This window comes from Magallana gigas, chromosome 1, assembly GCF_963853765.1.
Source record: "Magallana gigas chromosome 1, xbMagGiga1.1, whole genome shotgun sequence".
NCBI classification, from domain to species: domain Eukaryota; kingdom Metazoa; phylum Mollusca; class Bivalvia; order Ostreida; family Ostreidae; genus Magallana; species Magallana gigas.
In genome coordinates, this window is record NC_088853.1 from 74,878,695 (window position 1) to 74,900,045 (window position 21,351).

Below are 21,351 nucleotides of genomic sequence, written 5' to 3' on the forward strand. Positions count from 1 at the left end.
ATTCATTGTCTACAAACCTTGGTCCTTGTTCGATTGATGATGATATGGAACAAGACAGAAATAATCACAAACACCGATCTTTGCAATCCACAGATATTTTTGAATGTTGATAGAATCTAAAACTAATATTAAATTACAAATACTCCAAGCGTCATGTCGCAGTATACATTTTAAGTTTTTGCTGTTGTTGAGTATTTTTGTGCATTACTTCAATAGCGTTTTTACCACTTTTAAATGGAAAATACGTTGTGTCTAGTAATTTAAATAGACGCCATTAAATGTCGCATCAGATGACAGAAACAAACGTTAGTTAACTGACACAAAGAATTAATGAATATAGTTTTCCGAACAATGTCTCTGTGATATGTCAGTCTAAATAAAAGTCATCACATTCATATTAAAATATTGTTAGGTTACCTAACACTTCATTGATACCCTGGTTGATATTTTCCATTATAAACACTTTATTTTACATAGGTTCCACGATGTACCATTATATTTTATTCCTCTGCATTATATAACTATTGTAATACTGTAAATATACTTAAATCTATACAGCTAAAGTTATATGATCTTTTCAGTTATGTCTTGGGTGTGACAGCTGCCCATCAAAGTTTAGATATTTGAAAGCATTTGGAAAGAGTTCAGGGAGATAATGGACTTCTTCATGATGGAGTTATCTTTCTTTGCTTGTTCATATGTAATAATATAAATCATTGAATATAACGTAATTAAGAAGTTGTATGATCAAGAAAGCTATGGGAGTATTATACAATTTGAAATAAAAACAGTTTTTGAACTTTCAAAGTAAAGAAATAGACATTTTGATAGTAAAGTAATAATTAGCTAACCAAAGTCACTGGTAAGCAGTACATTTAAAATGATTTTGGTATAAATACCGGATGGTGATTTAAGCCATTAAGGTCAGATGACACGTTCCTCAATTTTAGATAACTTTTTCCAGGAATTTGTAAATGGTTTACTACCACTTTGACAAGCCTTATTGCAAAAATTAGGGTACCCTACTAGGCATTTCTGCAAAATACTAGAGTATGCAAATTCGCATATAATCTTCTTGAAAATACACTTGAATTGCTGATATAAAAATAAATACATCTACGCCATAGCAAAATTCACTACATTAGAATTATATTTCCTCCGGGGCAGGGCTTTGAACTTACGACCTCTAGAACCTAAAACCTTCTGACAGTGAGCGGCCACGGTTCTAACCACTCGACCACCTGGACACATAACCATATCTAAGTACATTTTGATCATTTTAAAGTAATTATAAAATTAATATTTTTTATTGTAACTCTTTATTGCAAGAGGATACAAAAAAGATTCTTAAGGAACGTGTTGTCTGACCTTAAAGGTTGAATATGCCAAAGTTGGAATAGGAGATGTGAGTTGATAGCTTTTAAAGCTGTTTTTATATTGTTTAAATGCTTACAGGAGAGTTTCTGTTTGCCCCTGGGGCTGGGGGATAGAAGGTTGTTGTTGTTGTTTGTTTAAAACACGCATACTAGCCACCTTGTTTTAGTTAATCCATGTAACCATATACTGGTCCACATAAAACCTATCTTGAAAGTTAACAAATATGGGAATAGTATTGTCTATTAGCATGATTAGTGTATTAAACCTTTTCAATATTAGGTCATGCACTCTATTATGATCTTCAAGTTTTTCATGAAAAGTATAGGTTTAGGCAGAGAAGTCGTCATTATTACAATAGTATATGTACTTTATTTTATAGAGGTTCGGCAATACGATAGGATTTTTAAAATTTTACCTTTAATTTATTATAGATTTTTTTCCCTTGTACTAAATAATGATTGTAATAATGTATATATGCTTAATTCTTCACAGGTAAAATTACGTGATCAATTCAATGAGGCTCTGGGTGTGAAAGAAATTCAAAGAACGTCCTTGACCTTGCTCCACGACAAAGGTCCCACTTCTCTTGACAGTGATTTGACCTTGAGCCCTATGGAAATATACAGTTTTAAGGTCAAATGGTGAATATGTGAATTTTTCTACTGATACTTAAATTACGTTCAGGATAATTCGTGCGGTAGGTACTAGAGTGAAACCAAGGGATTAATGTGGTACATGGTATAAGTGGCCTTGATGTGTGGCTTGTATATGTGACTGAGAGAACGATATGTTAAAGACAAACAAAAATATAATTGTTTACTGAATACTGTGAGGTAATCATTGTTTGAGGGGATCTTTTGTCTGTAGACCTTGGAAATCACCGTTTATTACAATTTTACATTTGTGTGATTTTGTTTTGTTACCACAGTGATTATCTTAGACTGCAATTCAACAGGTTACCCGTGTAGTATCAAGCAATTTAAACAATAATTGTATTGTTGGTTTATTTATTTTAATCCATGTTCATATCAAAAATATTTTACAATTTTAAAGATTTATTCCCCTTTTTAGCTCACCTGAGCTGAAACCTAAAGTAAGCTTTTCTGAACACTTGTTTGTCCTGCTTGCACCTCTCTGTCTGTCTGTCTGTCTCTCCGTCTTTAATTTTTTTTACATTTTCGACTTCTTCTGCAGAACCACTGGCCCAATTTCAACACAATTTGGCACAAAGCATCCTTAGGTGAAGGGGATTCATTTTTTAAGTGAAGGGTCACGCTATCTTTAAAAGGGAGAATACTAAGAATTATAAACACTTGGTTGGAATTTTCAAGAAAATCTTCTCAAATACCAATTGACCACAAAAGCTGTATATTGCATGGAATCATTCTCAGGTAGGGTAGATATAGGTTTGTTCAATCTATGATCCCCGGGGGTACAAAGGGGCCACAATTGGGGTTGAATTTTTACAAAGGAATATATAGAGAAAAACATTTAAAAATCTTTTTCTCAAGAACCAATTGATCAGAAAAACTGTAACTTGTTTGGAAGCATCCTCAGGTAGTGTAAATTGAAGTTTGTTCAAACCATGATCCTAAGGGGTACAATGGGGCCGCAATTGGGGGTCAAATTTTTAGATAGGATTATATAGAGAAAATTATTTAAAAATCTTCTTCTCAAGAACGAATTTGCCAGAAAATCTGTAACTTGTATGGAAGAATCCTCGGGTGGGTGTAAATTCCAGTTTGTAGAAAAAATGATCCCCGGGGGTATGGTGGGGACACAGTTGGGGGTCGAATTTTTGCATAGGAATATATAGAGAAAAAAAATTAAAAATCTCAGAACCAATCGGCCGGAAAATCTGTAACTTGTGTGGAAGCATCATCCGGTATTGTAGAAAGAAGTTTGTTCAAACCATGATCCCCGGTGGTACCGGGTGGGGTGGGGGGGGGGGCAGAATAGGGGGTTGAATTTTTGCATGGGAATAAATAGAGAAAATATTTCAATATTCGTTGTCCTGATATTTTCGATACTTCATTAAGTTTAAGTTGATTTTATTATATCTAGTGTTGCTCAGGTGAGCGATGTGGCCCATGGGCCTCTTGTTATTAATAAATATTTTAGTAATTGATGAATAAATAAAAGCATTCCTTAATATCAGGATAGAATATATTGTTTTATAAACAAAATGACTTAGATAATACAGGGAACTGTGCAATATCTCTTAGTAAATTAGCCAGAGAAGTGGACTGACAACATTGCTGTCAAAGGTGGAATAACACACCTGAAATAGGTCACTTAAGTTAACTGTAAGTTATATGATTATGAAAGATATAATGATAAATAAACTGTAAACATGTCAAATAAGCAAAAAATTTGCATTTTGAGGATAACAAAATAGTATCTAAAAAAATTAATTCAGTAAGTAACAACAAAAGCCCCTGCGGGATTCGAACTCGGGATGTACGGTTCACAAGCCATATACTTTATACACTCTGTCCACTGGAGTAAGTTGCCGTTGATGAAGTTCTATTTAATAAAACGAAATGTCGTTTTGATCAGAGGTCAGCCATTTTGTGATGATGTGTTATTCCACCTTAAGATAAAGCTATAACTAATATTATAGCACAGATAAGTTTTGATTAATTGTCTCCTAGATTAGTTAATATAGTTAATTAGCCAGGGAAGTAAAATGGCAACATTTCTGTTTAAAATATAACTTAGTACTATAGCAGAGATAAGTTTTGACCCATTGTCTCCGTGATTAAGTTATCTAAACGTTTAACTTGTTTAATTATACCCACGCAAACGAAATTTAGGTTTGTCTATCCGTCTGTCTGTAGATGCAACTTTGTCTCCCCTATAGAAATTTTTACTACTGCATGGAACTGTTTGATAATTTGTACATATGTTGATCACCATCTGAAGATGTGCACCTGCAATTTTTTTAAGGTCAGACAAAATTTAATGATTTTATGACAGTTTTCATTTTCCTTATTCTATATATAGTACACTGATGTTGAAAAGTAAGGGAGGTAATCTTTACAGATTTTATTATTAAAACACTCTAAAATATATTTATAAATTACATCCAGATGGTTTTTTGTCTTTATGTCTTAACTAAACTTATTTTTTATAAGTATTCTATCAACTGACAATGCAACATTTTTTTTGTCAATGGTAAACTCTTAGGCGCTAATAAGAATATCAAAGACAAGTGTGGCTGAATTCACTTGTCCCAAGGGGGCCATTATCTGAGCCATGATTTAGATGGAGCATGTGTTTTGGGAAAATTGATAATCTGTTAAATGAGCGGTGTTTTGGGGCTATTTTTAAAATGTTTCATCTAAACCAAAAGTTTATATCATTATAAGGATTGGAATAAATAACATCATTATTGATAAAGAAGTTAACTATTTTTAGAAGTTGTTTAAAATTAGTCAAGTAAATTGATAGAGTGACCCTATAAGGTATTAATTTCAATGGAATTCAAATTTACTTATATCATCGTAGTGTTTCGGCAATTTCAAAACTGTTTGTATGTAATATTAAAGTTTCTTTTTACATATTTTTACAAATTATGGTAATTACGGTAATGTTTTGGCAGTTTATTAAATTTTACGAGCTAATTAAAGAAAATCATTGTCCTATGGGATCAATTTTCTGATATGGAGTTCCATTGTGCCATAGGAGAAAGTGAGGAAAATTTTAAACAACTAATTGCATCTGTCAAGACTTTTATTAGAAAGATATTCAAAGTTTTATCAAGAGAAGAGCATTGCTTAGCTACCGATATATCCATTCACTGCACAGGGAGGGGTTATTGTCATTTTGTTGGTTTTTCTTTAAAACAATTAAATAAAAAAAAATATCATTAGATACATAAATTTGTAAATGTATCACTGTTAAACATACCCGTATGTATTTACAGTAAAATTCTGACAGTTTTGATTTTTTTTCTTTGTTAACGTTTTTTTTTTTACAATTCTAGAATTTTTTTTATTTGCATGTGTTCCTGACCTTTATTATCCCATTCAATTAATTGTCCCATTTGAAATTAGCCTTGCGGGGGTATTAGTCCCAATAGGACAGTTCTAGTTAATTTTGTATCCAAATATCCAAAATGTTGACATTACTATGAATGTGTTGACCATTACATCAACTTTAAACATGTTTCTTTTCTTTCATATTGATATTTATTGTTATGACAGTTGTTGATGATTACTAAATGTACCTTGTAATTAAAATTAAGATATATAATGAAACTTAACAGTTGTCTGTTGTCTGTAACTAAACACTTATCATGGTTTCTCTTGTTCATATTTATATTCGTGTTTTTGAAAAGTTTTGATCAATATAAGATATACACCATACTTCATCAAAGTTATATCATGCGAGCCTGTACATCATGGACACATCATATTAATAAACATATGCATACTCAAATGTTTTTCATCAAATATTTAATTTTGGATTGATTGTTAAAATACGGTACATATTTATGAAACAAGTTGTGTTATATGTATGTAATGATTGTATAAAGAAATGTACACCAATACCACTAATATATTTTGAGAGAAAGAAAGAGATGTAATAGGTTTTATATAGTACATGTATTCAGAAAGAAAATAATGGTTAATTTATATGTAGCTAAATTATATTGAGGGAGAAAGGGAGCGAATGTGTACGTGATTTTATTCGATAAATACATCATGTAATATATCATTTCAAGAAAATAAAAACCTAAATAAATCAGGGCTTTTATCCTTTATTATACGTATCTTGACTTCACATACATCTATAACAATGCTTGAGTAATTGAAATATCTTCTTTATGTAATTGTGATATTTTCTCTACATAGATAACTCAAGAATATCTTTCTTTGGCGCCAATGTAATAGACTAGCATTAGCTAATGGTTTGACGCTTTGGCCCAGTCGGTAGAGCGTTGGTTTTTAAACTGAAGGGTCCCGAGTTAGAGCCTAGTTGTGGTCCTTCCTCCTCTTCTATTGCATTGGCACCCAACAAAATCACCCACGTGGAGATATTAATAGAGTCTCGTGTGAAATTTCTTAGTGATATAGAAATATCAAAAGAAAAGGGAGAATGATGTAATAGCGTGCATAAAAAGGTTCAGTACTGCCGCACTCCTACCTGACTAGCTAGTGGGTTTGTGGTCCTTCCTCTTCTATTATACATCAACGCCAAATTGAAGATCCCGGCGGTACATCTTACATTGTAGATAAGGGGTAATATATCCACGAAATTAACACCATATCATTGCTTTTATCAGTTTTTACAAAAATACACCTGTTTTCTAAAGTCCATGTTGTCACTGCACGATCTGCAGTCTGTGGTTTGCGCATGTGCGATGGTATAACACGACGCAGGAAAACGTACGCGTTCCACAATGATCGAGGAAATTTGAAATATATGTGCCTGGATTTCAGTCTGTTTTGCTTCATCTTTCATTGGATATTGCTTACCAGTGAAGTAGGTGTCATATCATTTTTGCTTAAAACGCTATTCTAAAAATCATTTGATTCAATGTATTGTGTTCGTGTGAATTGAAAACCTGGATGCGGTGAAGCATGAATATTGCTATCAGCATAATACATAGGGAGTGTTGTGATAAGCACATAAGGTACGTGATTGAATGTAACGGTATATGTGTTAAAGTGTGTGTGATTGTGTGTAACGGTATACGTGTTAAAGTGTGTGAGTGAATGTAACGGAAGATGCAAAAAAGTGTGTGATTGAAAGCATAATTGTGTGTGTGAAAAAGTGTGTGATTGTGTGTAACGGTATATGTGATGAATTGTGTGATTGTGTGTAATGGAAGATGTGTTAAAGTGTGTGATTGAAAGTAACATTGTGTGTGTTTAAGTGTGTGATTGTGTATGGAGGGTAATCGTGTTCAAAAATCCAGACATGTAAACTTGTAAATCCGAATATGCAATCGTGTTGATGTGTGAGCCTGAGCATGAATATGTGTAATTCTGATCGTGTAACCTATAAAACTCGGGCATAAACACGTGTAAGATTTGACTCAGTTCCTTCGCATGATGCACATTTTGCAACTTTATTGTTTACATTAGTTAATTAAACCTTCAACTTTGCACACTTTCAATCCGTAGTTTCTGCGTTTATAACTTCAGGCTTGGCAATAGCACATCTGACATGATACAAATTGACAAATGTAAAGTCTACAAGTTTGTCGAATTTTGACATGACCTTATATGGCAACTGCCTTGCTGCGGGAAAAGGCATGCCGTAACCGCCGGACCGGAATGAACGAAAAATAAACATAATATTCAGCTAAACTGTTGCAATAAGCTTTTAATGAACGACACCTTTTCTATCGAAAACACCGGTATTATTTTTAGAAAAAAAAATTGAGGTATGATTGAAACTGAACCAAACAGGAAAAAAAACATGTAGAAAAACATGTAGAAAAAAAAATCGTTGCCGATGTGACGAATGCGCTAATTTCCCTAATATAATTCTCATGGTATTATAAAAGGAAATGCCTAATATCTTATATCTCTAAAAAAAATTGACATGTAATTTAAACTGGAATATAAGTAAATGCGTACTCTTTTTTAGAAATGAGACGGATCAAGAAATTTCCTAAGGGGGTAAATATATTTTAAGCGGCATGGGGTTCGAAGACCGCCGTGAGGTCCCATGTAACTCCATTGCTTCTGAATTCTAAGAATTTTGAGAGTGAATGTTTAACCGGGTTTCTGATTATTGAAATAGTAAAAATTGCAGACGGGCGAGTGGCTGTCAAAAAGGTGCCCTTATTGTACCGATAACTCCTCGAACAGTTTTCAAGATAGGAAGTTGTTCTTTTGCAGATCATTTATACATATATATCAGAAGTATGCAAATTGCTAGGATTTTGATTTCTGATAATTTATAAAAATATCAGCTGTTGAACTTAGTCATTTTTGGGCAAAAACATTGCATATAGAGTACCCCATTTTTACTCTTGTTATTTTTCTGAACTAGTTAGAATAAACGACCTGCAAGGATTTGGTCATTTTTCGCGGAAAAATTTGTTACTTTACATGTATTTATATACTTTTTGTTGTTGTGTAAGTGAAAGATAAATAATAACACAATCTTCAATAATAATAAAGAAAAAACTAGCGCATATTTTTTGTGCGCCGTAAATTGAAGTTTTACTATGGGAGGCACTGAAGCTCAAAGATCGTCCATCTGTATTTTTAGACAGGGAGCTACAGACCTGTAGCTAGTTCACAAGTGGCTGCAAAGCTGTATTATACTAGCTCTCCAGAAAATTTTTATCAGCCAACTTCACAAAGTGAGTCTGTATTATACCGACATTCAGGACGTCATACTCAATCCCGTAATAATTGCTTAAAATAATTTTAAAAAAATGTAAATTTTTGCCTGCATGATATGCTTTTTTTCCTTTATATTGCCGACAATGCAAAGAAACATTTCTTAAAATAACCTTATCTTTGAATTTTTATTCATTTTTTTAAAGAGGGTGTCGCTACTTATGTCTCATATTACCGGGTAATCACAATCTCAAAACCAATGTCTTTAAATAGTTTGATTTTCTTATCGATAACTTTGCAACTCAGCTGACGGACCCCGTGTAATTTTTCGCGTGGGGGGGGTGGGGGGGTGGGGGTGGGGGGGGGGGGGTCTTGTCACAACTTTGTGGTAGCGATAAGGATGCATTTGGAGATATTTTCTTAATTCAGCCGAGGCCTATACTTTAACAATTTGTTGCATGTACTCTAATAACAGTGGCGTCGGAAGCAAATTGAAAGGGGGGGGGGCTAAACTAATCATAAAAAATATTGACAAGAATTCCCATAATCATGAAAATTCTAATCCTTGCGGGAGGGTATACCAATAACTCCAATCTTACCAGCCCAATCCCCCCCTCCCCAAATCATGAAATTACTAATCCGTGGTGGTGGTGGTGGGGGGGGGGGGTGCTAGTATACCTACTATGACTCTAATTTTCAATATCACTATTAATATTTCATTCTCTTTAAGTTCTTTTAAGGAACAATTTTGTTTGCTGCGACGAAAAAGTATGGGGGTTGAATCCTCCCTGTTGCTATGTTCCTAATGGTTAGGTCTAACTTGGCAAAAAAGTCGGGAGGGGGGGGGGCAAAGCCCCCCCCCCCCTCCCCCTAGCCCCCCCTCCCGGTTCAGACGCTTATGAATAAAAATGCGTATATATCTGTATACACGTGTACTCAAACAAAGTCATTAAATGTAATTTTTTCAGTTCTAAGAGGATATCTGAAGCCGATCGAATTCTTTACTCGCATCTTTTATACATTCTCTTGTTAAAATGTACACTAATTTCATAATTTAATTTTCCGAAAAACAATACTCTATGAAATGTTGTTATCCAGAGATAATATGATTATAGGCTTACCTAATATATTTTTTTTTATTTATTCCGTCCCTATTCCGGCGATTACGGCATGCCTTTACCTGCAGCTAGCCTTTTTCTATCAGTGACGTCACTGTTTCCATATAAGGTCATGTCAAAATTCGACAAACTTGTAGACTTTACATTTGTCAATTTGTATCATGTCAGATGTGCTATTGCCAAGCCTGAAGTTACAAACGCAGAAACTACGGATTGAAAGTGTGCAAAGTTGAAGGTTTAATTAACTAATGTAAAATGTGCATCATGCGCAGGAACTGAGTCAAATCTTACACGTGTTTATGCCCGAGTTTTATAGGTTACACGATCAGAATTACACATATTCATGCTCAGGCTCACACATCAACACGATTGCATATTCAGATTTACAAGTTTTCATGTCTGGATTTTTGAACACGATTACCCTCCATAATTGTGTGTTACGGTATATGTGATAAAGTGTTTGATTGTGTGTAACGGAAGATACGTTTAAATGTGTGATTGAAAGTAACATTGTGTTTGTTAAAGTCTGTAATTGTGTGTGACGGTATATGTGGTCAAGTGAGTGGTTGAATGTAACGGTATATGTGTTAAGGTGTGTAATTGCGTGCAACGGTTTATGTGTTAGAGTGTATGATTGCGTGTAATAATATATGCGTTTAAGTGCGTGACTGTGTGTAACAGAATGCGTTTAAGTGCGGCGTGATTGCAAGAAACGGTATGTTCAATTACCTGAATGCCTGGAACCTATAAGTGTTAAAGTACCGGAGTGTATGTAATAATAAATGCGTTAAAGCGTCTGATTGCAAGTAACGGTTTTTTGTTAAACTGTGTGATTTTGTGCAACGGAATTTGCATTAAAATGTGTGATTGTGTGTGACGATGTATGTGCATTAAAGTGCGTGAATGTGTGTAACTGTATATGTATAAAAGTACCTGATTGTGTGCAACAGTTTATGTGTTAAAATGTAATGGTATATGTAGAAAAGTACCTGATTTCGTGTAATGGTATATGTAGAAAAGTGTTTGATTGCGTGTAACTGTATGTGAGTTAAAGTGATTGCCAGTACCAGTATTTTAGTTAAATTGTTTGTGTGTTGAAGTGTGTGATTGTATGAAACAGTATGTGTGATTGCACATAGTGGAATATGCATTTAAGTGTGTGATTGCATGTATTTAAAGTGTGTGATTGCGTGTAACGGTATATATCTGTTTAAGTGCGTGATTGCAACAAACGGTTATGAGCCAAGTGTTTGATTGCGTGTAACGGTATATACGGTTTAAGTGTTTAATTGTGTGTAACGGTATGTGCTTTAAAGTATTTTAATGCGTTTAAGTGATTGATTGTATGTACCGGTAGATGTGTTAAAGTACGTGATTGCGTGTAGAAGTGAATGCGTAAATTGCGTGTGACGGTATACCGGTATATGCGGTTAAAGTGCATCATTTTATCTAACGTTACATGTGTGTGCGGTTATATTACACAATTGCAGGGTAACAGTTTAAACGTAAAAGTTCCTCATTCCGTGTAACATTATATGTTATTATATAAATAGTGGCTGTTTGGAAGGGTAACAGTTTAAATTTACACCCCGAGAAAACCATGGTCAACTGTCACGAAGCGGAGGTTGACAATGGTTTCCGAGGGGTGTCAAATTCAACTGTTTCTATCCAAACTGGCACTATTTATTTTATTATACTGAATGTCTTTATTTAAAAGAAAACCCCAACCAAAAGAAAACTCAGTTACTTTTAAGTAGAAATTATGCGCGTACGGTTCGCCGTAGCATTCACTTCATGTCTATATAAAAGCAGCAATTTTTTTTTTTTAAATTAAGACATTCAGTAGAATAAATAAATAGTGCCTATTTAGGAGGGTGACTGTTAACATTGATACCTCGATACAACCAGTGTCAACCTCCGTTTCGCGACGGTTGACAATGGTTGTCTGAGGGTGTCAATTTCAACAGTTACCCTCCCAAACAGGCACTATTTATATAAAAGTAAAGTTTATATAACAGAATTTATTGTGCGATCATGTTACAATTATGGATTAATCTTCAGCTTAGGATAGATATGTTATCAAAATAACGGTTATACTAATAATACTCAGAATTTAACCTATCAGTCAAAATGAAACTCTTGAAACAACTGAGTACTTGGATGGAAAATTCATTTGGTAATTACTGTTGACTATTCTCTATTAACATCTTGCTATAGTGAATCCCAAAGGAGATTGGTTTGTCAGTTATTTGGTTCGCCACGATGAATAATTGTCTTGTTCTTGTACATAAAGTTACTGTATCATATTCTTCTTTTTTGTACCAAATATTACAGTACTGTCTTACTAAGAAAAAAGACAAAACTATGAATAAATATCACATTTATTGAGTTCTATCTACAGCTTGCTACAACTCACCAACAATCATGTGTGTATGAGTATTAAGTATTTCATGGTTAACGTAAATAGACAGAAACAAAATAAATTTTGAATAAAAAAAAAAAGCAGTACACTTTAACTTAGTTGCAATATTGTTCAAAAACTATTTACATAAACACGAGTTTTCTATTTACATGATCAATAAAAAGAAATGTGCTAAATCCACCAATAATATACATATTTAGTACATGTTTTAAAATCTAATATATTTACTGATATTCAATTAACTTTCACAGAAAAACATGTCAGGGGTCAACAACCAGTTCTAAGATGAAACTTTATCTAAAAAATATTACAAAAAGGGGAATAACTCTTTATTCGTTTGTAATTGAAGAACTCAAATTTGAGTTACTCCCCTTTGAATATGAGGTTTAATCAATAAACAAAATTTATTCTTTGCAAATAGGAAAAATAAAAAATCCTCAGATATAAGCCCCAATTTTAAGTAACATCTTTTTCCCATCACTAAATTACTGGGTATTATAAAAGCATTCAAAAGAATTAAATACATACTGTCAGGTGAGAATATACTACACTCATACTAAGATACAATTGATAAGCCATGTAAGGGAGTATAAAAACTAATTACTGTAGAGTTTCTGTACACATAAATAATCAAAATATAAATCCAAGTTATATGCACATCTCTAATATATGTACAATTGATCTACAAGACAACAACTACATATCTTAAAAACTGTATGAAGAGTTATGAAGAGTTTTCCGTACAATGGGGGCACCCTATATGCAATATTCTGCGTAAAATTGACCAAGTTCAACAGCTGGTATTTTTTAAATATAAATTTACAACAACATAAAATCTCTTATATATGTAAAATTGATCTGCAGTACAATAGGGGTACCCTTCTCGCAGCTGCCCGCCGGCGTGCTCCTTTCACCATTTCAATAACTGGATTTCTCCTTTGGAAAACTCGGTTCTAACAATAGATATCAATGTAAAATGACAAATTACTATTTTAAACACACAACAAACTGTGAAATAAAAATGATAAGACAGAATAATAGGTAATTACTGTATATATCATGTACACATAACACAGGTTCAAATAATGGCGCGTTATTTAAAACAAGTCCAGATATCGGTCACTCAGCGGATAATCCAGTTATATTAAATCTAAATTCGTCTTATTGTAGCAATGTTTCACATCAAATATGGTAACAATTGGCCGGGTAGTTTTAAAGAAGAAGTTCAACATGTAAAATTGTAAAGGAAAGATGTATGACACACACCACACGATGACAGATAAAGACCAATTGTAATAGGTGACATGAGTGACTCGGGTAAGTGCGTACTTGAAGATAATGACGTCATATTGCAGTAAATGGTCTACGTAGCCAATGTCTGTTTTCTGTCTTCCTCTGTAAGGATTTCAAGGAAGGTGTTCTATTTTCTCCCCCCATGGTCAGGTAAAATTGGCCCATCTACAAGAAACATAATAAACTAATGAATGATGTAGTTAATGATCAACACCAACATGATATTACTCAGATATCTGTGAGCCAATGCTCTCTAGTAATACCCCCGCTCTGATGTAAATATACAAAATAAACAAAGTTGACTTAAACAGGAAGTTGATGTCCAATTGGTACAAAAATAGATCCGAGCGTATGACATGCCTAAACAAAGAATGTGTTAAAATTTCAAGCATATGCGATCAATAGTTGCTGAGGAATTCTTTACGAAAATTTGTTTAAAAATTAAGGTAAAAAATAAACAAAAGTTGTCATTTAACAGGTACAAACATATATTCCAACGTATAGCATGCCTAAACAAAGAGTGTATTGAAATTTTATGCACCGGCAACGATCAGTTGTTGAGAAAAATGCGACAGAATTTTTTCTTACAGACAGACAGACGAATGTACAAAAGGGCGTACAGACAGACAGACACACAAGGGTAAAACAGTATACCCCCCTCTCCTTCAGAGCAGGGGTATGATAACCATAAATGTTCAAATTGATAAAGATCTATTACAATTTTAATCATTCATTTTTTTTTTACATCCAGTTTTTATAGACTTCATATAAATATTTATTTTATGTTTATGATAATTCATTTTAGCAAAGTAAAATGTGTATAACATTCCACACTCAGCAACAGACAGCCATGTTTGGATGATCACAAAGTGTGAAATAAACAGGAGTCAGTATTACAGTCCATGTGAATTATACACAGGTCAATTTCAGCTGCAGATGTTGAACAAAGTGACAAACAACATGTGTGGTTTTGAGAGCTGACTAGATTTGTACAGAAACATTTACAACCTGTCAATATCCCAGCTATCTCCATTCTACGGCTGGTGTTGAGCTGGACATGGCCTCCTCATCACGACGGGGTCCGTGTTCATCTACAACAAGTCATTGATTAGCTGTTAATTAAAATCATACATGTTATATAATGATAGAGCTACATCTACAAAATAAAAGTTTAACTGATTACATTGACACATGCTTTAATATTTATCTAATTAATTAAACCAATTGAATTAACTTGAAACAAAATAATGTATCACAAATACATGTGTCAGCATATTAATTACAATGACATTATATTCTAATCAAGTAAATACAATGACATGTGACAGTACATCTAATTAATGAAATAGATACAGCTAACCCTGTAACAATGAGTTGTTTATATTGAAAAACAATCACACAGATAAACATGTCTTACATGTATCTTATTGACTGATAATTAACACGGACTGTGTGTCTTAGTTTTCTATATCTAATTAATGTGAATGATAATGACTCAGACTTACCTGTCAGAGCGTCCTGTCTGGTGATATACCTGTATATAACCACCGTCTTGTTGACCCCTGATCCGACCCAGAGACGGTGAGTGTTGACATCATAACTCAGGCTCTGTGGATAGAATATCCCTGATGGTCTTATCAGTAGATTTGACAGGAACTGACCGTCCCTGTCTATCATCTGTACTGTTCTATCATCACACACCAGGATGTGTGACAGCGGGTCAGTACAGATTCCATGTGGCCGTAGTCCTGATCCTGATGGATGTCCTGTGTAGGAGAAACGATGTTTTCCTCCATGCTCTGTCACCACTACTGCACTGGAGTCAGACACCACGACATCCCCATTGTTGTTCTCTGTTATATAGTGAGGTACACTATACAGCCCCAGTCCTGTGTTGTCGTTCTGTATGGTTTGTGTGAGTTGTCCACTCTGGTTGTACCGGGTTACCTTGCCTGTCTTTGTATCATCGTTATACATCGCGACCAGTAGATCCCCAGTGGACGGGGACCAGTACACACACCGTGGTTCCCATGTAAAGTCTGTTCTCTCTTTAAATGTGGTGGTTGTTTTCATATCCTTTGACAGTTTGTTGATGTTATAGTTCCTATTTATATAAATCAGTTCACTCTCACTGTTCACTGTGTGTATTCCTCCATGTAAACCACGACATGAATCCTCCACACGATGTAGAGGGACACCTGTTGTGTCTGACAACATGAGTTTGTTTCTACTACCATCACTGACCCAGACCCGGTCTGACGTCACACAGGAAATGTGATAACAACCACGGACACCTGTCAGTGTGAGAGAGGGAAGTAACTCGGGGGGAGACATCAGTTTCAGCAGACACTGGTTTCCTTGCTGTGGTTTTTCTGTCCCTGGGGTTGGGATTTCACTCAGTGACTCCATCACATCAGCAGTGGCTGGATTCAGATCTACAAACATCAGACACAAACAGTCAGATGGAACAGATTGATTACAAACATCACATCTTGTATAATGATTGTTACAGCAATGTTTGTCTGTTGTAATGTATCATTTATCATTATCAATTAATAATAAATATATATACATGTATCTAATTAAATCATTCATTCAAGTATTACTGCAAAACATATATATACATATTTCTGATGAGTCAAATATTTAACAGACATGTAATGTGTCTATATGTATGTGATGTTGATTGTTTATATATAAATATGTACTTACATTATATTGACAAATGATAAAGATCACATCCTATATATGTCTGACTTGTAACTACATATTACATAATTTACAATGATAATGACTCAGACTTACCTGTCAGAGCGTCCTGTCTGGTGATATACCTGTATATAACCACCGTCTTGTTGTACCCTGATCCGACCCAGAGACGGTGAGTGTTGACATCATAACTCAGGCTGTGTGGTGTGAATATCCCTGATGGCCTTATCAGTAGATGTGACAGGAACTGACCGTCCCTGTCTAACATATGTACTGTGCGGGTTCTATAATCACACACCAGGATGTGTGACAGCGCGTCAGTACATATTCCTTGTGGCCGTAGTTCTGATCCTGATGGATGTCCTGTGTAGGAGAAACGATGTCTTCCTCCACGCTCTGTCACCACTACAGCACTGTATGAGTCAGACACCACGACATCCCCATTGTTGTTCTCTGTTATATAGAGAGGTAATCTAGGTTCTCTATACAGTCCCATACCTGTGTTGTGGTACTGTATGGATTGTGTGAGTTGTCCACTCTGGTTGTACCAGGTTACCTTGTATGTCTCTGTATCATCGTTATACATCCCGACCAGTAGATCCCCAGTGGACGGGGACCAGTACACACACTGTGGTCTCCATGTAGAGTCTGTTCTCTCTATAAATGTGGTGGTTGTTTTCATATCCTTTGACAGTTTGTTGATGTTATAATTCCTATCTATATAAATCAGTTCACTCTCACTGTTCACTGTGTGTAATCCATTACCATCATATAAACCACGACATGAATCCTCCACACGATGTAGAGGGACACCTGTTGTGTCTGTCAACATGAGATTGTTTCTATCACTGACCCAGACCCGGTCTGATGTCACACAGGAAATGTGATAACAATGATCAACACCTGTCAGTGTGAGAGATTGATGGAGCTCAGCACCAGATGTCAGTTTCAGCAGACACTGGTTTCCTACGCGTCGGTTTCCTCTCTCTGTGATTTGGATTGCACTCAGTGACTCCATCACATCCTCCTTGTTGAGTGACTCAGTCATGGAGAGCTGGCTGGTGTGGAGTGTAAGATGTATCTGGGGGAGGGCTGTCTTTATGGAGGAAAGGAATTGTAGTGCACTGAATGTGAATTCTGGCTGTATATATCTGAGTTCATATTCCTGTAGGCTGACAATATGTCTGCTCATTTCTATCATCTGTTTTAAACATCTGTGTTTGAAATCAAAGTCACAAAACACATTTTTCATGAAATCTTTTCTCACTATGTTAATGATATTCTTCAGTGTCTGGGCCTTTGTTAACATCTCTGATTGATAGAGGGAGAATTCTGTGTGACAGGTTTTGAAATCAGTTTTGATTCGTGGCAGGAGAACAGGTCTGTAAAAGAGAGATATGATTTCTTTCGTTTGAGGGACGAATTAGACAGAAATCAATTTCTACTTGGTATAATAATGAATTAATTATCCGGATATATAAGGTTTTCATTCGAATACCTGTTTGTGTCACCTGGTTCTTAAGAACCGGTTTATTAGCAAGGCTATATAAAGAATTACTCAGGTGTTAAATACCAGTTTAGGACGACACGTACAGCGGAAAGTTTAAATTCGGCATGCAGAACGAGGAGATGTCGGGCGGGGCTCAGGCAGACATGCTACAAGCCATTCTCAACAAAATGAATGAACAGAAAATGGACATGGAGAGTACTATGGCAATGCAACTTGATAATTTTAAAAGAGAATTACAGGGGGCAACTTCCTCCGTATCGTCTGAAGTGAAGAAGTTAAAGTCAGAACAAGCGATAGTCTGGAAATATCCAGGTAACAAAGATCAATTTGAACATAACGAGAAGATTATTGATACGTTGACGCAGGCTTCGTGGGCCTTGAATAACAATAAATATGATTATTGCAAGGAACTTATTCATGAATCAGTTGAACTTTGTAATAAACGTAACAAACTTATCAAAATGGCTGATGCATCACCTTGTGGGTGGAGTACAGTGAAAAATTATGTAACCAATCCATTGGCTGATGATTCGGATGACGAAAAACGAATGTTTAAAGCGGAAAATAAAGCCATGAAAGAAAAGAAAGAAAAGGAGAAGCAAAAAGAAAAACTGAAATCTAAGAGTAGCTATTCTAATGTTAGGAGCAGTGCTCCTTATTTTCCTTTTCCAGCTAGACAGCCTTTTCGTGGCTCAACGCCCTTTGGCTTCCCCATCATGCCAGCTGCATCCAGATTTCCCATTGGCTGTTTCCACTGCGGAAAACCCAATCACCAAAGAAAAGAATGCCCAGAGCTTAAGTTCGCTAAATAGAGAGGCTAAACAGTCTAAAGAATCATCTTTGATAAAAGATAAGTATTATGATGGAAAAAGTTGTGTTGATGAGTTTAACGAATGCTATGAGTATAAAGAAGGTGGCAAAGTCTCTGTTAGAGGGCGATTAAAATCAAATATTGAATTTTGGAAATGCATTGATGCTTGTCATTATATCATAGATACTATTCAGGATGGTTATAAAATACCTTTTTATTCTTTACCACAGCAGAGCTTTTCGCATAATAATAAATCTGCTTTACAGGAAGATGTTTTCGTACAGGGAGCAATAATGGAGCTATTAGAAAACGGTTTGATATCCGAACAAAATACAGAGTTTTTGGTTACTAAACCTCTTTCTGTTTCAGTGAACTCCAGTGGGAAAAGAAGGCTTATATTAGATTTAAGGGAAGTTAATAAGCATGTATGGAAACAGTCTGTGAAATATGACGATATAAGAACCGCTCTTATGTATACAAATAAAAATAGTTGGTGTTTTAAATTTGACATCACAAGTGCATATCACCATGTAGATATTTTTCCTGACCATAGAAAATATTTAGGATTTTCATGGAAATTTGGTGTTCAAGATCGATATTTCTGTTTTAATGTTTTGCCATTTGGTCTCACATCTGCGCCATATATTTTTACTAAACTCACACGACCCTTAGTTAAGAAATGGCGTAGAGAAGGTAAAACTGTACTTATGTATTTAGATGATGGGTTTGGCTGCCATAGTAAGTATGACGAAGCATGCAAAATATCCAAAGAGGTACAGTATGATTTAGTTTGTTCAGGTTTTGTGCCTAAAGTGGAAAAGTCCATGTGGATCCCTTGTCAAGTTATCGAGTATCTTGGTGTTGTTTTGGATTGTAATATGGGGAAAATTTACATTCCTGAAAAGCGTGTATTTAAGATTCAAAAAACAATTTTCAAAATTGAGCATTTTATGAACCAGAATTGCAGAATAAAGGTAAGACGACTAGCAAGTTTAGTTGGACAAATCATATCTATGTCTGTTGTTATCGGAAGTGTAGCCCAGTTAATGACCAAATGTCTTAGTATTGACATTGTGTCTGCTCCAACATGGAATAGCATGATTTTAATTTCTGAGGAAAGTAAAAAACAGATAGGTTTCTGGAAATCGTCTTTAGATATGTTGAATAGAAGGGATATGAAAGTTAAACCAAGTTCTAATCTGGTAGTGTACACAGATGCAAGTGATACTGGTTATGGCGGTTATTGCGTACGGACAGGTAAAAATGTTTCTCATGGTTTATGGGAAGAATCTGAGAGAATTATGAGTTCCACATAGAGAGAATTGGCCGCGGTGGATAGAGTTCTTCGGTCATTTGTACAATTTCTCAAAGGTGAGAATATAAAATGGTTTACAGACAACGCAAATGTTGTTTCCATTGTTCAAAAAGGGAGTATGAAAAACAACTTACAAGATCTTGCAATGAACATTTTTCAAATTTGTTTAGAATATAAGATTAGTATTGAAATTGAATGGATACCAAGAGAACTCAATGAGCAAGCAGATTATTTGAGCAGAATTGTCGACTTTGATGATTGGGGTATCGTGAAAACTGTTTTTGATGACCTATCACGGGAATGGTTCCGTATGATATTGATTTACTAGTATTTGCTTGTGATTACAATGCAAAAGTAGATAAATTTTGTTCCAGGTATTGGAATCCTTTTACGTATGCAGTTGATGCATTTACTATTAATTGGACAGGTTTGAATGCATGGATCGTACCGCCATTTTATCTTATTCCAAGAGTTTTGGAGAATTTGAACGAATGCAAAGGATATGGAACATTAGTAGTTCCGCTATGGGAATCATCAGCCTTTTGGCCAATTTTAATTTCTGAAGTTTACAGGTCACATATTGTAGATTGGAAGGATCTTCCAGTAGCAAAGGAGTTTTACACACGTGGTAAACTCGGATCTGGTATTTTTGGTAAAGAAGATTTAAAGTTTAGAATGCTTGCATTTGTTTTTGATTTCAGAGTTTGATTTCAAAATTGTTTTTCGGCAGTTTTAAATTCTTCAAAATAAACAAATTTATTGATTAATTGGGAATTATTTCCCATAAACTTGTATGAGAAATATCAGGCAATTTGCGCTATGTTGTAATAGAGATAAATATTTTATCACTATGGATTTACTGAAGTTTCTTTCACCACATTTGTGGTTTGCCATTTGGCAAGTTTGGTTTTTTATCAAACTGATATCTTCATTTCTGAAGAAAATGTGCTGAATATCTTAATTAAGCTGATATGTAGATATAAATATATGTATTTTTATACATATCCGGTAGATAATTTCAAAGCGAAAAAATATTTATTGGTGTTCCTTTACAAATTTGTTTTTTCAGGTATTTGAAAGAGATTTGATTCAGTTGCCTTCAAAGTTGCGTGAAAAGGTGTATGCACTTCCTGGGATTATGCAAGCGTCACGAACGGATTCAACTATAAACAAGTATTGTAACAGTTTCCTGAGTGGGCAAAAGAACAAGGAATCGAGGAAAGTAAATTATTTCCTTCAAAACCTTTACATATATCTATTTATTTAGCATGCTTGGTTCAACGGGCAAACTCTCCATCCCCTATTGTTGACGCATTCTATGGAATCAAATGGGCTCATGATCTTGTGGGATTCAATTCTCCGACTGACAATCAGTTTGTTAAAAACATTATGGAAGGTGGGAAACGTATAGTGGCAAAACCTGTTCAAAAGAAAGAACCAATAACTGTTGAAAATTTACGTTGTATGTATTTGAAACTGTTTGAATGTA

The 21,351-nt window shown here is 34.8% G+C and overlaps 2 protein-coding genes across 10 annotated transcripts in view; one reads left to right on the forward strand and one right to left on the reverse strand.

The window, feature by feature from the left end:
• The window catches only part of LOC117687479 (uncharacterized), a 307,604-nt gene that overhangs the window by 225,924 nt on the left and 60,329 nt on the right, over window positions 1–21,351 (forward strand). The window lies entirely within an intron of this gene.
• The window catches only part of LOC109618161 (uncharacterized), a 451,180-nt gene that overhangs the window by 93,199 nt on the left and 336,630 nt on the right, over window positions 1–21,351 (reverse strand). The window contains exon 9 of the mRNA XM_066087820.1: window positions 15,023–15,952. Within this exon, the coding sequence (XP_065943892.1) occupies window positions 15,023–15,952 (930 nt within the window). The remainder of the gene's footprint in view (window positions 1–15,022; window positions 15,953–21,351) is intronic.